Consider the following 16,127-nt stretch of genomic DNA (forward strand, 5'->3'; position numbering starts at 1 on the left):
CCATATTCTTCGTTTGCTAGACTCTTCAGGGTAGAGCGTCTTTTGGGGCCCACGGCCCACGGGACCTGAACTTGGCAAAGTTGGGCGTTAGTTCCATGCAGGTTCGGCTCCTGTTACTGTGAAGGCGCTGCCAGGGCACGCTGGCAAACGCGGATGTGGCGCGGCAGAGAGAGAGAGAGAGAGAGAGAGAGAGAGAGAGAGAGAGAGAGAGAGAGAGTTTTGAGAGGGGAGGGGAGGGGGGGAAACAGACGCCACGACAAGCCCAAAACTGGTTCAGTATCTGCTCTGTGCACTAAAACATCTTACACGTCTTGCTACGGATAATTTACACTGTTGAGTGAGTGCTCTGTGCTTCTCTCCCTCTGACACGCTGACAACTTTTTCTGAGCCCAGCGCCCGTTTCCACGCTATTGTTGCTTGCTGTGTCAGCATCTCTAAAACGGTTGAGGCTTGGAGATGTTTCCAATGCTCGAGCTGTGGCTCTCTCTCTGTCTCTCTCTCACTCATGTTGTCCAAACGAAACGTGAGTCCGTTCTAGGCCTTGGCGTTGAGGCTGTGGAGGCTCACGGCTCCGACTACGAGTCTATCTACGACTAAAAAAAAAATGCACCTCACCCCCCTCATGTGCTGTTCCGTGTACAGCACATGGTCCATTAATAGAAGCCAAGAGTCTTGGTATCATTGGTGAAGAAGATGATGATGATGCCTAGAGAAATGCTGCTAATGCATCAAGAACCCAAGAATCAATCACCTACTGCGGACAGTGAAAAAAGGGCTGCACGAAGACCCAAGGAATGCCCAAAGTGTCAGGGGTCCTTGATTGCATTCCTGCAAGTGGAAAGATTCTTGTTCAGTCCCAAAGGGGACGGGTTTGACCATTGTCGCAGGGGTTCCGCATCGCATTCCAGCTGCTCGTAAGCGGAGCAGGGATGGTAATTGAGTAATTAGTACGGATTGGAAGAGAGGCCCAGGTGCTGGAATGTGAACCAGCCTCGTTGGAAACCCTGCTGAAGAAAAGAGCGGTAAAGAATTGGACAGCAGTTTGATGGGAGCACTTGGGAGTACGTGGAGTAGCAGGACTGAAGGGCTAGACTGATGCTACGCTGGAATGGCCGGATGAGATGGGTTGAGATTGGAATGAGTGACGCCCACACTTTCCCACGGCAGGAACGGAGAGGAATGTTACTCGAGACTCAAGCCTCGCAACTCGGCCGGCTCGATACTCGTAACACCACGACGACATATTTCCGAACCTGGAATCCGGTACAAATGTCTTGTCGATCGCGTGTCTGAAGGTCAAACCCGAGTGTCTAGTGTCTAGCGTACGATGATGCCGCCGTATACAGACTCAGACGTACGGATTCAGATTTTTACTAGGGAAACCGTTGCCGTACTACCACTGTCCACATTGGGCCCCTCGTTAATACCATGCTCATGCTTCATGCCTCATGCCAACGATCATCGCGAGAGGCAACTGGTAACTTCAACCCACGATCGCGATGCCGATAGCGACGGACATAAACGGAGTAATACGACCCTCCCAAACAAGACAGCCCGTAAAACCGAGTGAGAGCCCTATCGTCTCGTAGCGGCAGCCCTGTCCGCTGTCGCCTGAAGATGAAGGGAAAGCTCCGATGACAAACTCTACTTCACCCAGCGAAGAAGGTGTGTATCCGTACTCCGTAGTTGTAGTGTACATACCTAGTGCTCGGCATCACGCTGGCTTCTGCTGTAACCCTCTCCTCCTGGTCCTATCTCCCCAGCCCTTAAAGTTACCTGATCCATGCCCTCCATGCCTTACCTCTTCGTACCCATGCCTCATGGCGATGCCACGCCCAAACCCAATACAACTTTAAATCTGCGGTCGGCTTTTACGTGCGCAGCAGCAGAATAAGATGCCTGCAACTTACACGGCTACACCCCCCACTGTAAGGTAGCTTGGGTCGGGCTGCTAGCAGTGGACACACATTCGCTGACCCCCCGCCGGCCCCCGGACTCCGGCCGTCTGGGTTGGCGACAGGCGGGCGTCACACACACTGCGCGCGCGGCGGGGGGGGGGGGGACCAGGGCAGTTTCGTGATCGCTTTTTTCCTTTCTTCCCTTACCTAATTACACAAATCTTCAATGCGGCAGTGGGACAAGGGTCCTGCGTCTAAGTAAAGTGAGAAATAATGAGGGGGGGGGGGGGACCCGCGGGCACGGCCGGAGCACATCACGGGGCCTGCTTCGGCGGCGGCGACGGCGGCGGCGACGGCGGCGACTGGGGAGTAGGGTAGACGGCGATGTGCCATTTTCCCCTCGGCCGAGAGAGTTGGGTTCCCAAATTGAGGAGCGATGACAGATTGTAGGCCGTCTCGATCTGGAATCCCGCGGACGCGGCGCGATGAGTCGGCGGGACCTGCATGGTGCCTGCATATGCTCATGTTACCTGAAAGGTCACGGTCAATCTTCAACGCTCCTCTCCGCGACACTCCTACAATGTGCGCGGCCGGCAGGCGTGATGACGCGCCGCAAGGCTACGGGCGCTCTGGACAATCTGGAAGCTGGCGAATCCGTATGCAAAGCCTTCCAAGCAAACGGCCTTTTGGTAAGAACGCCAGTCGCCCGTTGGTAAAAAATATCGTCACATCAAAGAAACCAGTCCAACCGTGCGGGAGTAAAGTAGTGCCTGTCTGTGTGTAGTCCGCGATGACATCTCTCGTCCACTCACCAGCCCCGAACCGGCCGACTGCGCATCACTCGGCACCGCAGCACCGCACGTAAGATCCGTAGGGCCAAAAAGGCACGAGAGTGGTTGCGCGCGTATTGCGCAGCAGCGTTACGAAGCAACACACCACCACCCCCATGACTACACACCCATCCTCTCAATCTTGAAACAAATTCTCTTTTTCTTATTATACAACACAACGGACGGAAAGGTAGCAGTGTGCCGTATGAGTGAGTGAGTGAGTGAGCCTTACGGCGCCGAGTTTCAGATTCGATGGGAGGGTGGGCAGTCAACTCACTTGCACACTCAGCCCTCTCAGTCAGTCCGAACTCTCTCTCTGTCTCACCCTCACTCTTACTCTCAGTCGGTACTCTCACACTCACTCACCCTCACTTCACTGCCCAGCGCAGCGCAGGGCTCGCAACTTGCAAGGGTCGCAGGGAATTCCATTCCAACCAGGGGCTGCCGTTCGGCGATCAGCGTACGGCCGGCCGTCTGTGAGTAACTGGAGAGTCTCCTCCCCCACGCGCACGCGGCGGTGATGATGATCTTCCCCCCTGTTCCCCTGTCCGTCTCGTGAGTTGGGGAATTTCCCGACGTCCCCGATCCAATGCTCGATCCAAACACGGAGTCGAAACTTTTTTCTATTCTGCCTGGTACTTCTTGCAGCAGCTCGTTTTCGTCGTTTTGCTTCACCAGGGAGTAGGTAGGCAGTGACAAGTACTTTTCATCGACGTGGGCACGAAAATGAATTGGAAACTCTGTTGCCTAATCACCTAATGCCGTTTGACATTTCACTTTTGCTGCGGTACAGTCAGCCCACGTAAGATACCTCTTTTCAAAACAAACCGATATTGCAACAACGTCGATGCTCAGCCCAAACCGATGAGCCCCATCGTGCCTCTTCTTCTCAATTCCATCATCAACTATTCCCAAAGAAGTCGCATTTAACCCAGCAAGCGAAATAAATCTGTAGCAAGGCGGTAGTGTCAATCATCGTCGTTATCGGTAGGCAGTAGCGTGTAGTTCCCATCGCCTCTACGTCCGTTGCAATGGATACACACCCACTCACGAAATCCCCTCTCTCCCTCCCTCTCCTCCACATCCTTGCGGACCATCGTACTTAGCCTCTCCCGCCTAACCTTGTTCCGCGTCCGTGGCGTCCGTCGGCCGACGGACGGACGCTTTTCTTTGGTCGACTTTACGATGGCATGCGTTGCGTTTGTAGGCCGTCAAGTCGTGCCAGTATGGTTGTTCCTGGGAGTGCGATTCTGCACACGGCAGTTTCATCCCACATCTCTGCTCACTCTGAGTCTTGGCCGTACGCACAACCACTCACACCCCCTCTCCCCTCCACCCTTTCCGCTCCCCGGCTTTGCTCTATCCTCCCTCCCTCGGATGCTTTTGGCATTGATGAGATGACTGGCACACCCAAGGGAGTCACTTCCCGAAAGTCCACGGCGAAGAACAGAGAGGCGGACGGGGACGGGGACGGGGTGTATTGTTAAGAGCCTGGAGGTGTGAGAGGGAGGGAGGAGGGAGTGGAGTTGATGGATTCAGTGGAGGAGGGGGCGTGCGATCGTTCCCGGGGACGTACGTGCCTTACGCACGTCTTCAACATGCTAGCGCGGCACACCCTCACCCTCACCCTCCTCCTCACCTCACTCCTTGCTTCTTTTTGCTCGTCACACACCACACACCATGGTTGAGTCCGCCGATCTGGGAATAGATATATGATTCTGCTCGCTTCCCACCCTCTGCTCTCGTTGCTTCTTCCACCAGTACTCAAATCAACAACAAGATCAAATTAAACAACGATCCAATAAATTAACCAATCTATACTCTTGACCATCAGATTCTAAGGCTGAGTCTAAACTCCACCAACAAGAACACCAAGGAACCAGAGAGCTGGAAGAAAAAGCAAAGAATTTCAGGAACACAGCAAGATTATCGGGAACAGATCCACGAGACAAGGGGGAATCACTTTTGGATATATCACCACTCATCTTTCCCGCATCTTCGGAAATCTCGAACATCAACAACTTGAAGAATCATCCATTCGATCACCATCAACAAACAAACAACACTTCTTATCCCTGTGTACACAACCGCGGCGCTGGAGTTACACACAACATCAACATATAATACCACCATCAGCACCCAACATCCTCAACCACAACCACCACCACAATGCAAAACGATTCAGCCATGCACTCCAACGACGGCTTCAAGGTCTTCCTCAACAAGGTGATCCGCCGCAACAGGAAGGAGGTCAAGCAGCGCGGGTCCGAGATCTCTGCTCCCTTCAACTTCCAAAAATGCAACCTTGACCTCGCCGGCATCAGCGCAGATGAGTATGTCTACAATCCTTTCTTCACCATACATCCAATGATCAACATAACTAATAAGTCTCCTCTAGAATTGCCATGCTCAAGGAACAAGCAGTCGCCAGCCGCATCGGCATCGCCGACTTCGACTCCGACTTCCCTGCCCGCCCTCTCTTCTCCATTCAGCCCATCATGTCCAGCGCCTCCATCTCCACCGTCGGCAGCTCTTACAGATAAATGGGTCTTCAGCAGTCTCATATACAACTACATCTCAACTCTCAATCTCCTTTGTCAATCAACATCACTATCACACAACTACAACATCACTACACCACACTACTACCGCCAATACCTTAATGAGAGCTGGACCTAATGGAGTTGCAACCGGAACACCCAGGCTGGTGTGGAGAAAGATCTTTTGAGCGTTTTCTTTTTCTTGAATACTAGCGACTGCATGGTACTATGATACCTGGGATGAACATTTTTAGCAAGCGATGGCGTTTATGGATGGGAATACTCATGGCGATGACTTCAAGTCATCTGCACATTTGAGAGAGAGAGAATGCTTTACTTGAAAAGAACGATACCACTAGGTACGCGAGGGAGGCTATATGCCGAGGGATCAGACTAGGAGAGCGGAGGAAGATGTCGAGACTCAAAGACCGACGATGAATCAAATAAAAATCAATCCTAACAAACAAACACCCGCTACACTTGCCCTGTCTTTGTGATGCTACGATGATCAAGCAAACTATGCTTCATGCTTACTATTATTGATACTACTGCTCGCAGGGTGTTGGACCGAGCTAGGTTGATCCATCATCATCAACATCATCATCATCATCACCCTTTACCCACAACTCGCACCTTTCATGTAGTCACGATTGTCACGTTCGTTCCCAGAATCTTGCCGTATGAAATCCGTTATCGAACCTACCTACACCATATTCAGGTTTTGGATATCAAGGATGCCACTATCCTCCTGAACGACAAACTTCCCAACACCTTTGCTTCGAGGCCTTGAGGCTGCTATTTTCCGAGTTTTACATCGATGAAGGCAGATCTCCTTCATCGCCTCCATCACCCACCGTAGACGCCTTTGCTTTCCATGGAGTCGTGATTGCCGCCCCATCGCTTCCCACACCTTGATATGTGAAAGTCACCATCGACCTTTGCAATAATGGGTAACAGATAACATGGATGCCTTCATCTTCTATTAAGAGACACTCAACTTTCACGTTGATTTCGCATCCTTCTTGTTTTCGAGCGTTTGGTCAAGGAAGGCACGCCTCCATCGTCGCCACCCTTCTCCCCAGGACTTTTACCTTGATGTGCATAATCAACCATATGTTTTCCCCCCAAAGCCTGGTTTGTGAAAGTCAATCATCGACCTTTGTAGCGTTCAAAGATGCCATTTTTTCTCACGAAGGGGGAAAAGCCCCCCTTTCTTCCTGTAAGTCTCAAACTTTCAAGGCTGGATGCCGTCATGCTGTTATTGTGATTATACAACACTTCACCTTTGCCTGGAGCTCTTAGGGGCCACATGAGTCAACGACGAGAGCTCGGTGCATTCCTCCAAAAGATACCCGTCACGATTCCATGCAAGATACCAAAGTTGATCAAGACAAGACTCTTCTGGTACATGAGAAAGTTGGTAATTTGAGGATGTCGATTTTGAGGATCAGTGGCTTTGTAGGCGAATCCGGTGGGAACCAGCATGGAGGACAAACTACCTACATGATGTGAGATACTCACCAATGTAAGATACTCACTACAAAATGACGTGATATAAGTCCTGCTCATAAATAATGTAATCGATACTCTGGCATCTGATACCACTCTTCGATCATCAATAGAATCATCCTCTTCGTGGACAAGATGCGGACGTGTAAATCATTATAATGGGAGATCAACCCGCTTTCATGTCGACCTCTAGGATTTCCAAATAGCGGCTGATAGGCTAGGCATGGGAAAAAGCATCAACGAACATGACATCTCTGTATCCTCTTCTGGTATAATCAACCATGGCACAGTGACACAGTGATGTGCTCTCAGTTGCCAAGTGCTACTGGAGTGCTGCCTACACAACCTGCATATGTACTTGAGATTATCACGCGTGGAAGAATGTCGTCATGGAGGGCTCACGTGTGCTTCCTTCTCAATATCAAGCCACACGATGTTGACATGTCCGCGTCAGACAGCCCAGCATCCCTAGATTTATGCCATAGTCCTCTTGCAAGTGGCAGCCCTGGCTCCAAGCATGCCACATCTGGTTATGCAACTTGGCCCTTTGAGAGGGAACTTGTGTCTGCCACATACGATTATGCAATGGAGTATCTGCCCCTTGTAAGAAAAGGATAGGTGCAGTGGACAGAGTTGCAACTTCATTTCCAGGGTCAGTACTCCGTAAGGGTATTGCAACTCTGCAGATACTCAGTAAGGGGTGTAATTTGTGGTTTCGTTTGTCACTCGTCAGTAACTCAACAGCGGTTGCATGTCGTCAATGCAGCAAGCTCAGCCTTGCATGATCCCTGATGCATCGTGCAACACCACGCATGTCCGTAGTCCGAGATGATCGGATTTCCTTCTCGGAGCCACTCTGCTAAATCCACAGCGGACCTGTGGCAAACAGACATGTGCAAACTGCAAACTAAAGACGATCATCCAAGTTGGGATGCTGCGTAATGAATAGCGCAATGCGTCTTCCCTGATGCTAGTTGTGCACGGCACCGCTCGCACGTAATGAAAACTGCACGCTGCGCCCCACGTGGAAAAGCGTGAAGTCAACATGTCACCTTGTCAAGACCTGGGCTGGAGTCCGCTGGACTGGGTACGGGCGTCGATCCTCCACAGCCCACACCGAGGTCCCGAGCCGACACATCTCGGTGACAGGCGGGAGGCGAAACCCCCGGACGGACGCAGGTTGCAGCGCATTAGGGGCGGGTGATGAATAAGCCGCAAATCCCCTGGTCGAGCCGTGGTGACGGCATCAGACGTGACCAGGGCAGAAACGGGAACAGGACCAGCGGACGGGTAGCTACTGAATCTCTAACCCGTCGGCGGCGGTCGGCAAACAGATGATGGAGGCACGGGGATAACTTTCGTTCAGTCCGCATCCGCGGAGGTAAGCCGGCTCAACCAGAAGCCCGTTCCTCCGAGTCTGACGTGCCTACGTTCGTGAGCATTCGGAGCCTAAAGGGTTCCAACGGCGAGTACCTGCGCATTGCGGCGCACATCACCCATGGTCATCCATGCCTGGCAGGAAGCTTGTGCCTGACCGAGATCCTGTTTTAGGATCTGTGAGACTGTGGCTCTGCGCCGTGCCGCAGAATCGATGGCGGCTCTTTTTCGTGGAGGAATGGCCTCGTGATGAGAAAGGTCATGAGGCGCCCCCACGGGTTGCGGGAAATTTAGGTGCTTGACCACGGTTACCAGGCTGTCTGCTAGATGCCTGGAAAATGCTGCCGCTTGTGTGTGCGTGCCTCGCCAATTGCGGAGGAGGGGTTCCCGGGGCGTCTCGATTTCTCGGTTTCTCGATTGTCTCGACGCGTCGCGTCTGTTAGGGCACGACATTGACAATGTCTGCCATAGTAACGACAGGGAATCTGAGAAGCTTTTACACCGCCAGGCCAGTTTTTTTTTTTTGGCCCAATATGACTCCCGCTGCCAGTTGACGAGACAATTGGCAATGAAGATCTCATCGCCATCTCCGGGCCGTGTTCGAGATTCAGAGAAATGCGGTAAGTGACCCTTGAAGCAAAGGGTCCACGGGGACTTGGAGGGGCAGATTACATTGTCAGTTTGGGCGCACCGCCATTCGTCCGCGGATGCAAGGGATGGGCGACAGGCAGGCCCAAGAGCATGGGGATCGAAAACTATGTATCCGTAGCAGGCTGGGTCTCAGATTCTCAGAAAAGGAGTCAAACCAGGGGTTGCAAGGAGGACAATTTGCCGATGCGAAAAAAGGGTCGAAATTTGATGCTGGTCCGTAGTTTGTTGTTTCTTCTTTCGTTCGTGTTGCTGGCGGCGGCGATCCATAGCTTGGTGCCAGCCCTCCCTTCACCTGAAGTCAACGGTTGTGACTGGGGAAGCTCAAGCATCGTTGGCAATGTCTGGTCACAGGTCAGAGATCTGTGTTATCCAGATGTCGTAACTGGCCAGCTGTGCCAGTCTTACCATTGAATGATAACTCCAGCCACGATCATCGATATAGAAAACAGGAGACGATAGGAGCTGAGCAAAGGGTCCGCCTCAGCTATCACGGCCCCTGGATAATGGATTTGGTGTTGAAAATTTTGCGTGCGAGGATGGGAATTTGGTGGTGAATCACCAATGGGTACGACTAGCAGACGCTACCGGCGGGGAAGTACCGGAACAGGGGGAGGCAAGTGTGGACTGTGCAGAGTTGTGCAGCCAGTGGCGGGCGAAACATAGCAATGGGTGGGAACGGAATGGAAAGGCGGGGCTGGAGGCAGCTTCCCGACAGGACGGAACTGAGCACTTGGTCCTTCCCTGAGTGGCTCCCGAGTGGAGGCAGGAAGGGCTCCCCGACCATCCCGCGCCTTCCGGCTTCTCCCAGCATTACACCGGCTCTGATTGGCCACAGCTCGGGTACCATCTATTCGCGTCCACGACCTTCCAACTTGGCTCAGCTAGGGGAGGAGCAGGTATCTCGTACCTTCTATCCGGACAAACTCATGTCAATTGGACAGCCCCGGGGAAATATTGGAGATGGACCATATGCATTTCTGTCAAAAGTTCAAAACGTCTCCAGCCTTGAAGCGGCCCCACGCAACCCAGTGCACTGGTGCCGGTTTCTTCTCGCAGAAGGGGGGCCATTGGGTGGAAGACATCAAGGAGTCATCGGCCTGATTTGGCAATCGCCTGGACTCGTGAGCCCTGGGAGGCCCCCTTTGGCCAGCCCCTGGGATGCAAGCCCCAAATTTCCCCGTGTTTTTGGTGGTCGTGTGCGTTCAGGCGTTGGACAAATTGACGTTCCAGCGCAGCTTTAGACCGTTTCTTAGTACGAATATAGCTGGGCCTCTTTGATGCGCAGCGATGATCAATCAATCTCGCGTCCTCAGGCGGCAGGTCAGAGTCGTCATCTCGCTGCGGGAACCATTTTGGAAAGCCGAGGGAGGTGAGGGGCCGAGAGTGAACTTGTGACCGAACGGGCTTTTCAAACTTGCGACAGCTAAGTATCTTTTGCGCCTTTGACACCTCCAGTATCCGTACGAATACCTATGCCACGCTTAGTCGGCCTCGGAGCGTATACTAGACGTATCCGTCCCGTCTCCGACTTCATCTCATACCGTATTCTACACGTCGTCACCTGTCAACTTCCAAGGCATAGGACAATGGGAGGAAGAGGCAGATCTCGGGAAGAATTGGACATTGAGGCTACCTACCTTTCTGCCCATCCCCTTTCTCAGTATCTGTCTCGATATCGTAGCCAGCGTGCCAGATCACAGGTAGGTATCCGTAGATGTACTGTCAGTGTCAGGGCCCCATTCCAATCAACCAGCATTGCTTTTTCAATGCTTGGTCCGGATACTCAAGTACGAACAAGGGAGTGAGCCACAGCAAAACGAGGCTAGAGAGCGTGGCCAGCCACTCAGAGGTCGCAAACAGTTCGGGGTTTGCTGCCTGAGTCATTACTGTCAAGGAGTAGCCACAATGTATCCACCCATAGAAAATGGCAGCTAACAAGTCACCGAAAGAACATTGGAGCCTTGGAACCAGGAAAGTTGGAAGGAGCTACTCGCCCGGACGGACACAACGGCCTTAGTAATTAAAGTTCCCGAATCCACCCTTGGCCGTCACGTACCCGCACCTCTCCCGCCAGCGCGCAACATGACTGGACGAGGCCGGCACAGTCCATGCGACAGCTCCGAATCCACGCGAACAAGTTCCCCAGTCTTTTGCGCATATTCTTGTGTGTGTGTGTTTTTCCAAGTTCTCTCGAGTCTTGTCTGTCTCTGCTCCATGTTCCTCAATGCCAGACTGTCAGTGAGACTCAACGCAAAGTCCCTCGCCTTCGCCTTGCTTCCTTTCCCCTGGCCTGCCACTCGCCCTTGTCTAGCGTGCCCGTAGCTGGCCCCCCTTCTGTTCCATTCTCCATTCCTTCCAGAGTCTGAAAGAGACAGCCGTGACGGGCGAAGGAGGGAATCGAGAGCCGTGGCCGGTGGGCGATCCGTATTAGCTCCAGCTGAGGTGGCAGAAGCATCAAAGTATCTACCACATTGACAGCTGCAACACTCACACTGTAAACCGCCAAAAGTGACTTGCATCGGTTGTAGTACGCCTCATCGACTCTCCATCCGATCTCAAACGTGCTCCCGTTCTCTCCCATTTTCCATTCCCAGGTCCATTCCCACTCCCACCTCCCTACCGATCGGTATACCCTGCTTTTTTTTTTTTCCCTTGCGGCCACCATACCTAGACATTTGGTACGCAGTGGCAGTATCCGTACGGGTAGTCACCAAATCTATCGGCGCCTCAGACTAATACTTCTACCTCAGGCCCCCTCCCGTCATCATTCTGCTTCCTTCCCTCTTCTTGCTTCTCAGTACCCAATCCAATAACCCTTTTTTAATCAGATCGCGCGTTTATTTGGCGGCTACAGTGCTGTCAAATGAACCTGCAACGGACTCTTCACATTTCCCTATGTAAGTCGTCACCACTCAATGATCCCGGCGGCTGTCTGAGTCGCCCATGCCGTTATCCCCGTTCGCCCGGCTTTTTTTTTTTTTTTGGGCTGTGGCAAAACATCCCCAACCGCGCGCAGCTTCCTCCAAGAAACGGAGGAAAAAAAACATGTGTCATCTGAACACGCGGAAAGCACAGCGCAAATCTTGTCGATCACCGTTTATGCAGCATCAACTCCAGAGGAAACCGCAAACTGACATTCCTTGCCATACAGAATTCCCCCCTCCGCCGCGTCTTCTAAATGCCCACCATCTACTCCTCCCTGTACCAGAATTTCATCCGTCAAGGATTCGCAAAGTCATTCACCCACGGTTACGCCCAGTCCGTCGTAGCTGCCACACATCCCATCCTCAACACACAAAACCGACCTTCATTTGCGCGCCGGAACACCAACCGCTTCGGTCGCCTTCAGTCTCTCCAGCTTCAGTCCGCTTTCCACACCGCCGAGCGGACAAGTGCTGGTCTCCCCCAGCACCACCACGAGAAGCTCGACGAGAAGCTTAAGCATGGAAGTTTAGACGCCTACTTCGAGGCGCTGCAGGAGCAGCAGGCCTCCGAAGAGGATCTCGACAAGGAATGGACTCAGTTTCAGTTCCAGCGTCAGATTGAGTGGAAGCCTTCACCTGCTTCCATTCTTGTTGGCGAGTCAAAGACTTACGATGCCGAGGAGCACGCCGCCGCTCAAGATGGGGAAACATCGCCAATTCCATTAGAAGCACAGGCCGCTTTGGCACAGATTGACGCAGCACTCGAGAAGGAAATCGAATTCAGGAATCGCTTGGAAGCTTTGGAAGAGGCTTCTGAGCACTCTATTCGTTCAGCATCCCACAATGGCTCCGCAGCTCGCTCATACCAGTCCCCAGCAATCGACAGATCACGGACTCCCGTCAGCGTAGCCCGAACGGCCACGCCCCCTTTCGACCCTCAATCTCAGGTCTACGCTGACCACCTTCACAAGCTCTCTGAAGATGGCCGCTACGCTGAGATTCCGGCCGTCTTCGAGGCAATGCTCGTCGCTGGCGTGCAGCCCATCGCGAGCGCCTACAATGCCTTGTTGGTTGCCGCGATCCACCTGCCCACCGCCAAGAATGAGATGGTCACCAAGGCCCTGGATGTCTACGCCGACATGCTCCGCCGTAAGATCGTGCCGGACAGCGATACCTACAACATCCTTGTTGGTCTCCTTGCCGCCCGGTCTCTCGAGGTTGCCTCTTTGAAGAAGACTCTGCACGACAAGCTAGTGCGTTTCGGTGGCATGGACGAGCCCGGCAAGTTCATGTTCGCTTCTCACGAGCTCGAGCATGCCATTCTTTCCGAGGATGATAGGCTCGATCTTGCCATGGACATGTTTGAGAAGTCGGTTCTCACCCAGAGAGCGTCTTACTCGGCTGAGTCATACCACCAGCTAATCTCTGCTTGTGCTCAAGCCGGGCGTGTTACCGACATGCTTCGCTTGTACGAGCACATGGAGTTGAACCGCGTCACCCCCTTCGCCGCCATGTTCCCCAGCATGATCAACGCTTTCGCGACTTCTGGCGACCTCGTTAGCGCTGTCGAGTGCTACAACGAGTACAAGGACCTAGCAGTTGCTAACGATAACGGCGAGCCTACCCTTAACGACCGGTTGGACGCGGAAGTGTACGCTGCTGTCATTCACGCCTACATCATTTCCGACAAGGTTGACGGTGCGATGAAGTTCTACGAGAAGATCATTAAGGAGTACGGTGTCCGCGCTGGCGACATCAAGGATGCGATTGTCAGCTCTGGCATGGTCAAGGCTTTCACTGACCGCGGCATTTTCAACGAGGCCCTTCGTTGGGCCCAAGTTGTTGAGTCTGAGTTCAGGGCGGATCCCATGAGCAGCCTTGCTACTCGCGCTGCCGATCACGGCGACAAGCACACCGCCGTTGCTGCCTTTGCCAATCTGCCTCTCAACTTCCACCAGATTGCCACCCCTGCCATGGCCCTTCTTGCCTTGAGCGTTCGCCAAGGCGATGTTGCCTCCGCAGCCCGCTACTGGCACGTTCTGTGTGCTCTTGAGACCCCGGTCACCCCGGCGCTCATCGAGCCCACTGCAATGTACGCCATTGCGATGATTGGATCTGGTCAAGTTGCTGAGGGTCTGGCCGAGTCGGAGCTCATGTTCCAGCGCATTCGTGCCGCCAACCCGGAGTCTGCCGATGAGATCGAGGAGGGTGTTGACTTTGTTCACCAGTTCATGAGCAGTCGTGGCATCACCGATCCTCGCGAGCTGTCTTCCCAGAACCTCTCCGCCTCTCCCTTCACCACATCAGCCACTGTATCCAGCTTCGAGGATTCTTTCGACCCATACGCGCACAACACCGACTTCAAGGGGTCATCATTGATCTCTGATGAGCTCGAGGGTTCTCACGGTCGCAAGGGTCCCAGACTTCACGATGCTCTTGGTCGCTTCCGCAACATGCGCCGTGCCGGCCGTCACCCTCGCTACATCACCTACGCCAAGCTGATTTCCGCTGCTTCCCGCGAGGGCAAGATGGAGCTCTGTAACGACATTCTCGCCATGGCTCGCACTGATGTTCCCCTGCTGCCCCAGTACGCTGTTGTTCGCTACGGCTGGTCTTCCATCCTGGATGCCATGGTTGGCGCCTGCCTTACCATTGGTCACCGCCAGATGGCTGAGCAATACCACCAGGAGCTGCTCGCCATGGGAGCCGCCCCCTCCGCCAACACCTTTGGTCTGTACATCACCACCCTCAAGGAATCTGCCAAGACTTTCGACGAGGCTTCCGAAGCTGTGAAGATCTTCCACCGTGCCAAGGCTGAGGGCGTCGAGCCCAGCTCTTTTCTCTACAATGCTTTGATTGGCAAGTTGGGCAAGGCTCGTCGTATCGATGACTGCCTGTTCTACTTCGCTGAGATGCGTGCTCTGGGAATTAAGCCTACCTCAGTCACCTACGGCACTATTGTCAACGCTCTCTGCCGTGTCAGTGACGAAAAGTTTGCGGAAGAGCTTTTCGATGAGATGGAGGCGATGCCCAACTACAAGGCCCGTCCTGCTCCGTACAACAGCATGATGCAGTTCTTCCTGACCACCAAGCGCGATAAGGCGAAGGTTCTTGCCTACTACGATCGCATGATGGTCAAGGGAATCGCCCCCACTGCTCATACTTACAAGCTTCTTGTTGACACCCACGCTACCCTCGAGCCTGTTGATATGGCTGCTGCTGAGAAGGTCCTCGAGGCTATCCGCACCTCCGGTCAGAAGCCTGAAGCCGTCCACTTTGCTGCTCTCATCCACGCCCGTGGCTGCAACCTCCACGACATGGAGGGTGCCCGCAAGGTCTTCGACTCTGTCATGGCTGACCGAGCTGTCACTGCCAACGCCAGCCTTTTTCAAGCACTGTTTGAGGCCATGGTTGCCAACCACAAGGTCGCTGACACCGAGACCATCCTTGGCCAGATGCGCCGACGAGGTGTTGAGATGACTCCTTACATCGCCAACACGCTGATCCACGGCTGGGCCGCTGAGAAGCAGATTGAGAAAGCCCAAGCCATCTACGACTCTGTTGGTCATGAGAATCGTGAGCCCAGCACATACGAGGCCATGACTCGTGCTTACCTCGCTGTTGAGGAACGCGAGAAGGCCAAGGGTGTTGTTGGAGAGATGCTCTGCCGTGGCTACCCCAGTGCCGTTGTCAATAAGGTGCTGGAGCTTCTCGGCGGTGGCGGTGGTGAGGAAGCTGTTGCACACAACTAAGCTTGCTTCCACACCTGTCTCGTCTACCCTGTGCGTCAAATCATTGAAATGCGCATCGAGCAGCTGCTCTGCGCGTTCCTCCGATGAACATATTTCCTTTGTAACTGCCCTCATCTACCGCGTTGCTTGATACCCCGTTGTGTTTTGAAGTAGGTGGACTGAGGGTGTCTGGCCAGGATCGGCGGCCAGTCTGTTTTACGGCAGTGCGCCGAAAGCATTTCATTCTGTCAACTGGTTTTGGAATTTGGAGTTTGCAACGGGAGTCGAATTCATACCCCCCATAATCGGGATACTGGGACGGTACGGCGTTTGTCGGAAGCAAAAGGGTCACGGCGACTGAGCACCCGTTCACGGGGCTTTTTATCGGAAAGCGAGCGATGACGGCCAATGGCCCAAACTATAGACACAACCCCACTCAAGCATAGTATAAAAAAGAGGGCGCCGGATAGAAGCGCAACGCAGCATAGAGGATCATGAATGGACGGATAGGGTACTGGGGCGGTCGGTTTACGACGACATGTCATGAGGGCATGTGATCCTGCTGTATGTATATTACCGGCAGCATCCAAAAAACAAGATTTGTCGATTGTTCAAACAATTCGCCTGCCTTGTGTGAACTTGACAGTGATGGACTGGATTCAATGTG

At 53.4% G+C, this 16,127-nt stretch overlaps 3 protein-coding genes across 3 annotated transcripts; all 3 read left to right on the forward strand.

Moving 5' to 3' along the window:
- Window positions 1-4,897: 4,897 nt before the first annotated feature.
- Window positions 4,898-5,271, forward strand: BDP55DRAFT_626712 (uncharacterized protein; the record flags this gene model as incomplete). The annotated part of the gene is made up of 2 exons (XM_060571660.1): window positions 4,898-5,061; window positions 5,127-5,271. 2 exons carry the CDS (start codon window positions 4,898-4,900, stop codon window positions 5,269-5,271), a joined length of 309 nt encoding a protein of 102 aa, XP_060435809.1.
- Window positions 5,272-9,470: 4,199 nt separating this feature from the next.
- Window positions 9,471-10,046, forward strand: BDP55DRAFT_626713 (uncharacterized protein; the record flags this gene model as incomplete). The annotated part of the gene is made up of 1 exon (XM_060571661.1): window positions 9,471-10,046. One exon carries the CDS (start codon window positions 9,471-9,473, stop codon window positions 10,044-10,046), a length of 576 nt encoding a protein of 191 aa, XP_060435810.1.
- Window positions 10,047-11,600: 1,554 nt separating this feature from the next.
- BDP55DRAFT_215367 (pentatricopeptide repeat domain-containing protein) lies at window positions 11,601-15,813 on the forward strand. Its single transcript, XM_060566025.1, has 2 exons — window positions 11,601-11,702; window positions 11,957-15,813. Exon 2 carries the CDS (start codon window positions 11,984-11,986, stop codon window positions 15,479-15,481), a length of 3,498 nt encoding a protein of 1,165 aa, XP_060435811.1. The 5' UTR covers window positions 11,601-11,702; window positions 11,957-11,983; the 3' UTR covers window positions 15,482-15,813.
- Window positions 15,814-16,127: the final 314 nt, after the last annotated feature.

This window comes from Colletotrichum godetiae, assembly GCF_030913485.1.
Source record: "Colletotrichum godetiae strain CBS 193.32 chromosome Unknown BDP55scaffold_3, whole genome shotgun sequence".
Taxonomy (NCBI): Eukaryota; Fungi; Ascomycota; class Sordariomycetes; order Glomerellales; family Glomerellaceae; genus Colletotrichum; species Colletotrichum godetiae.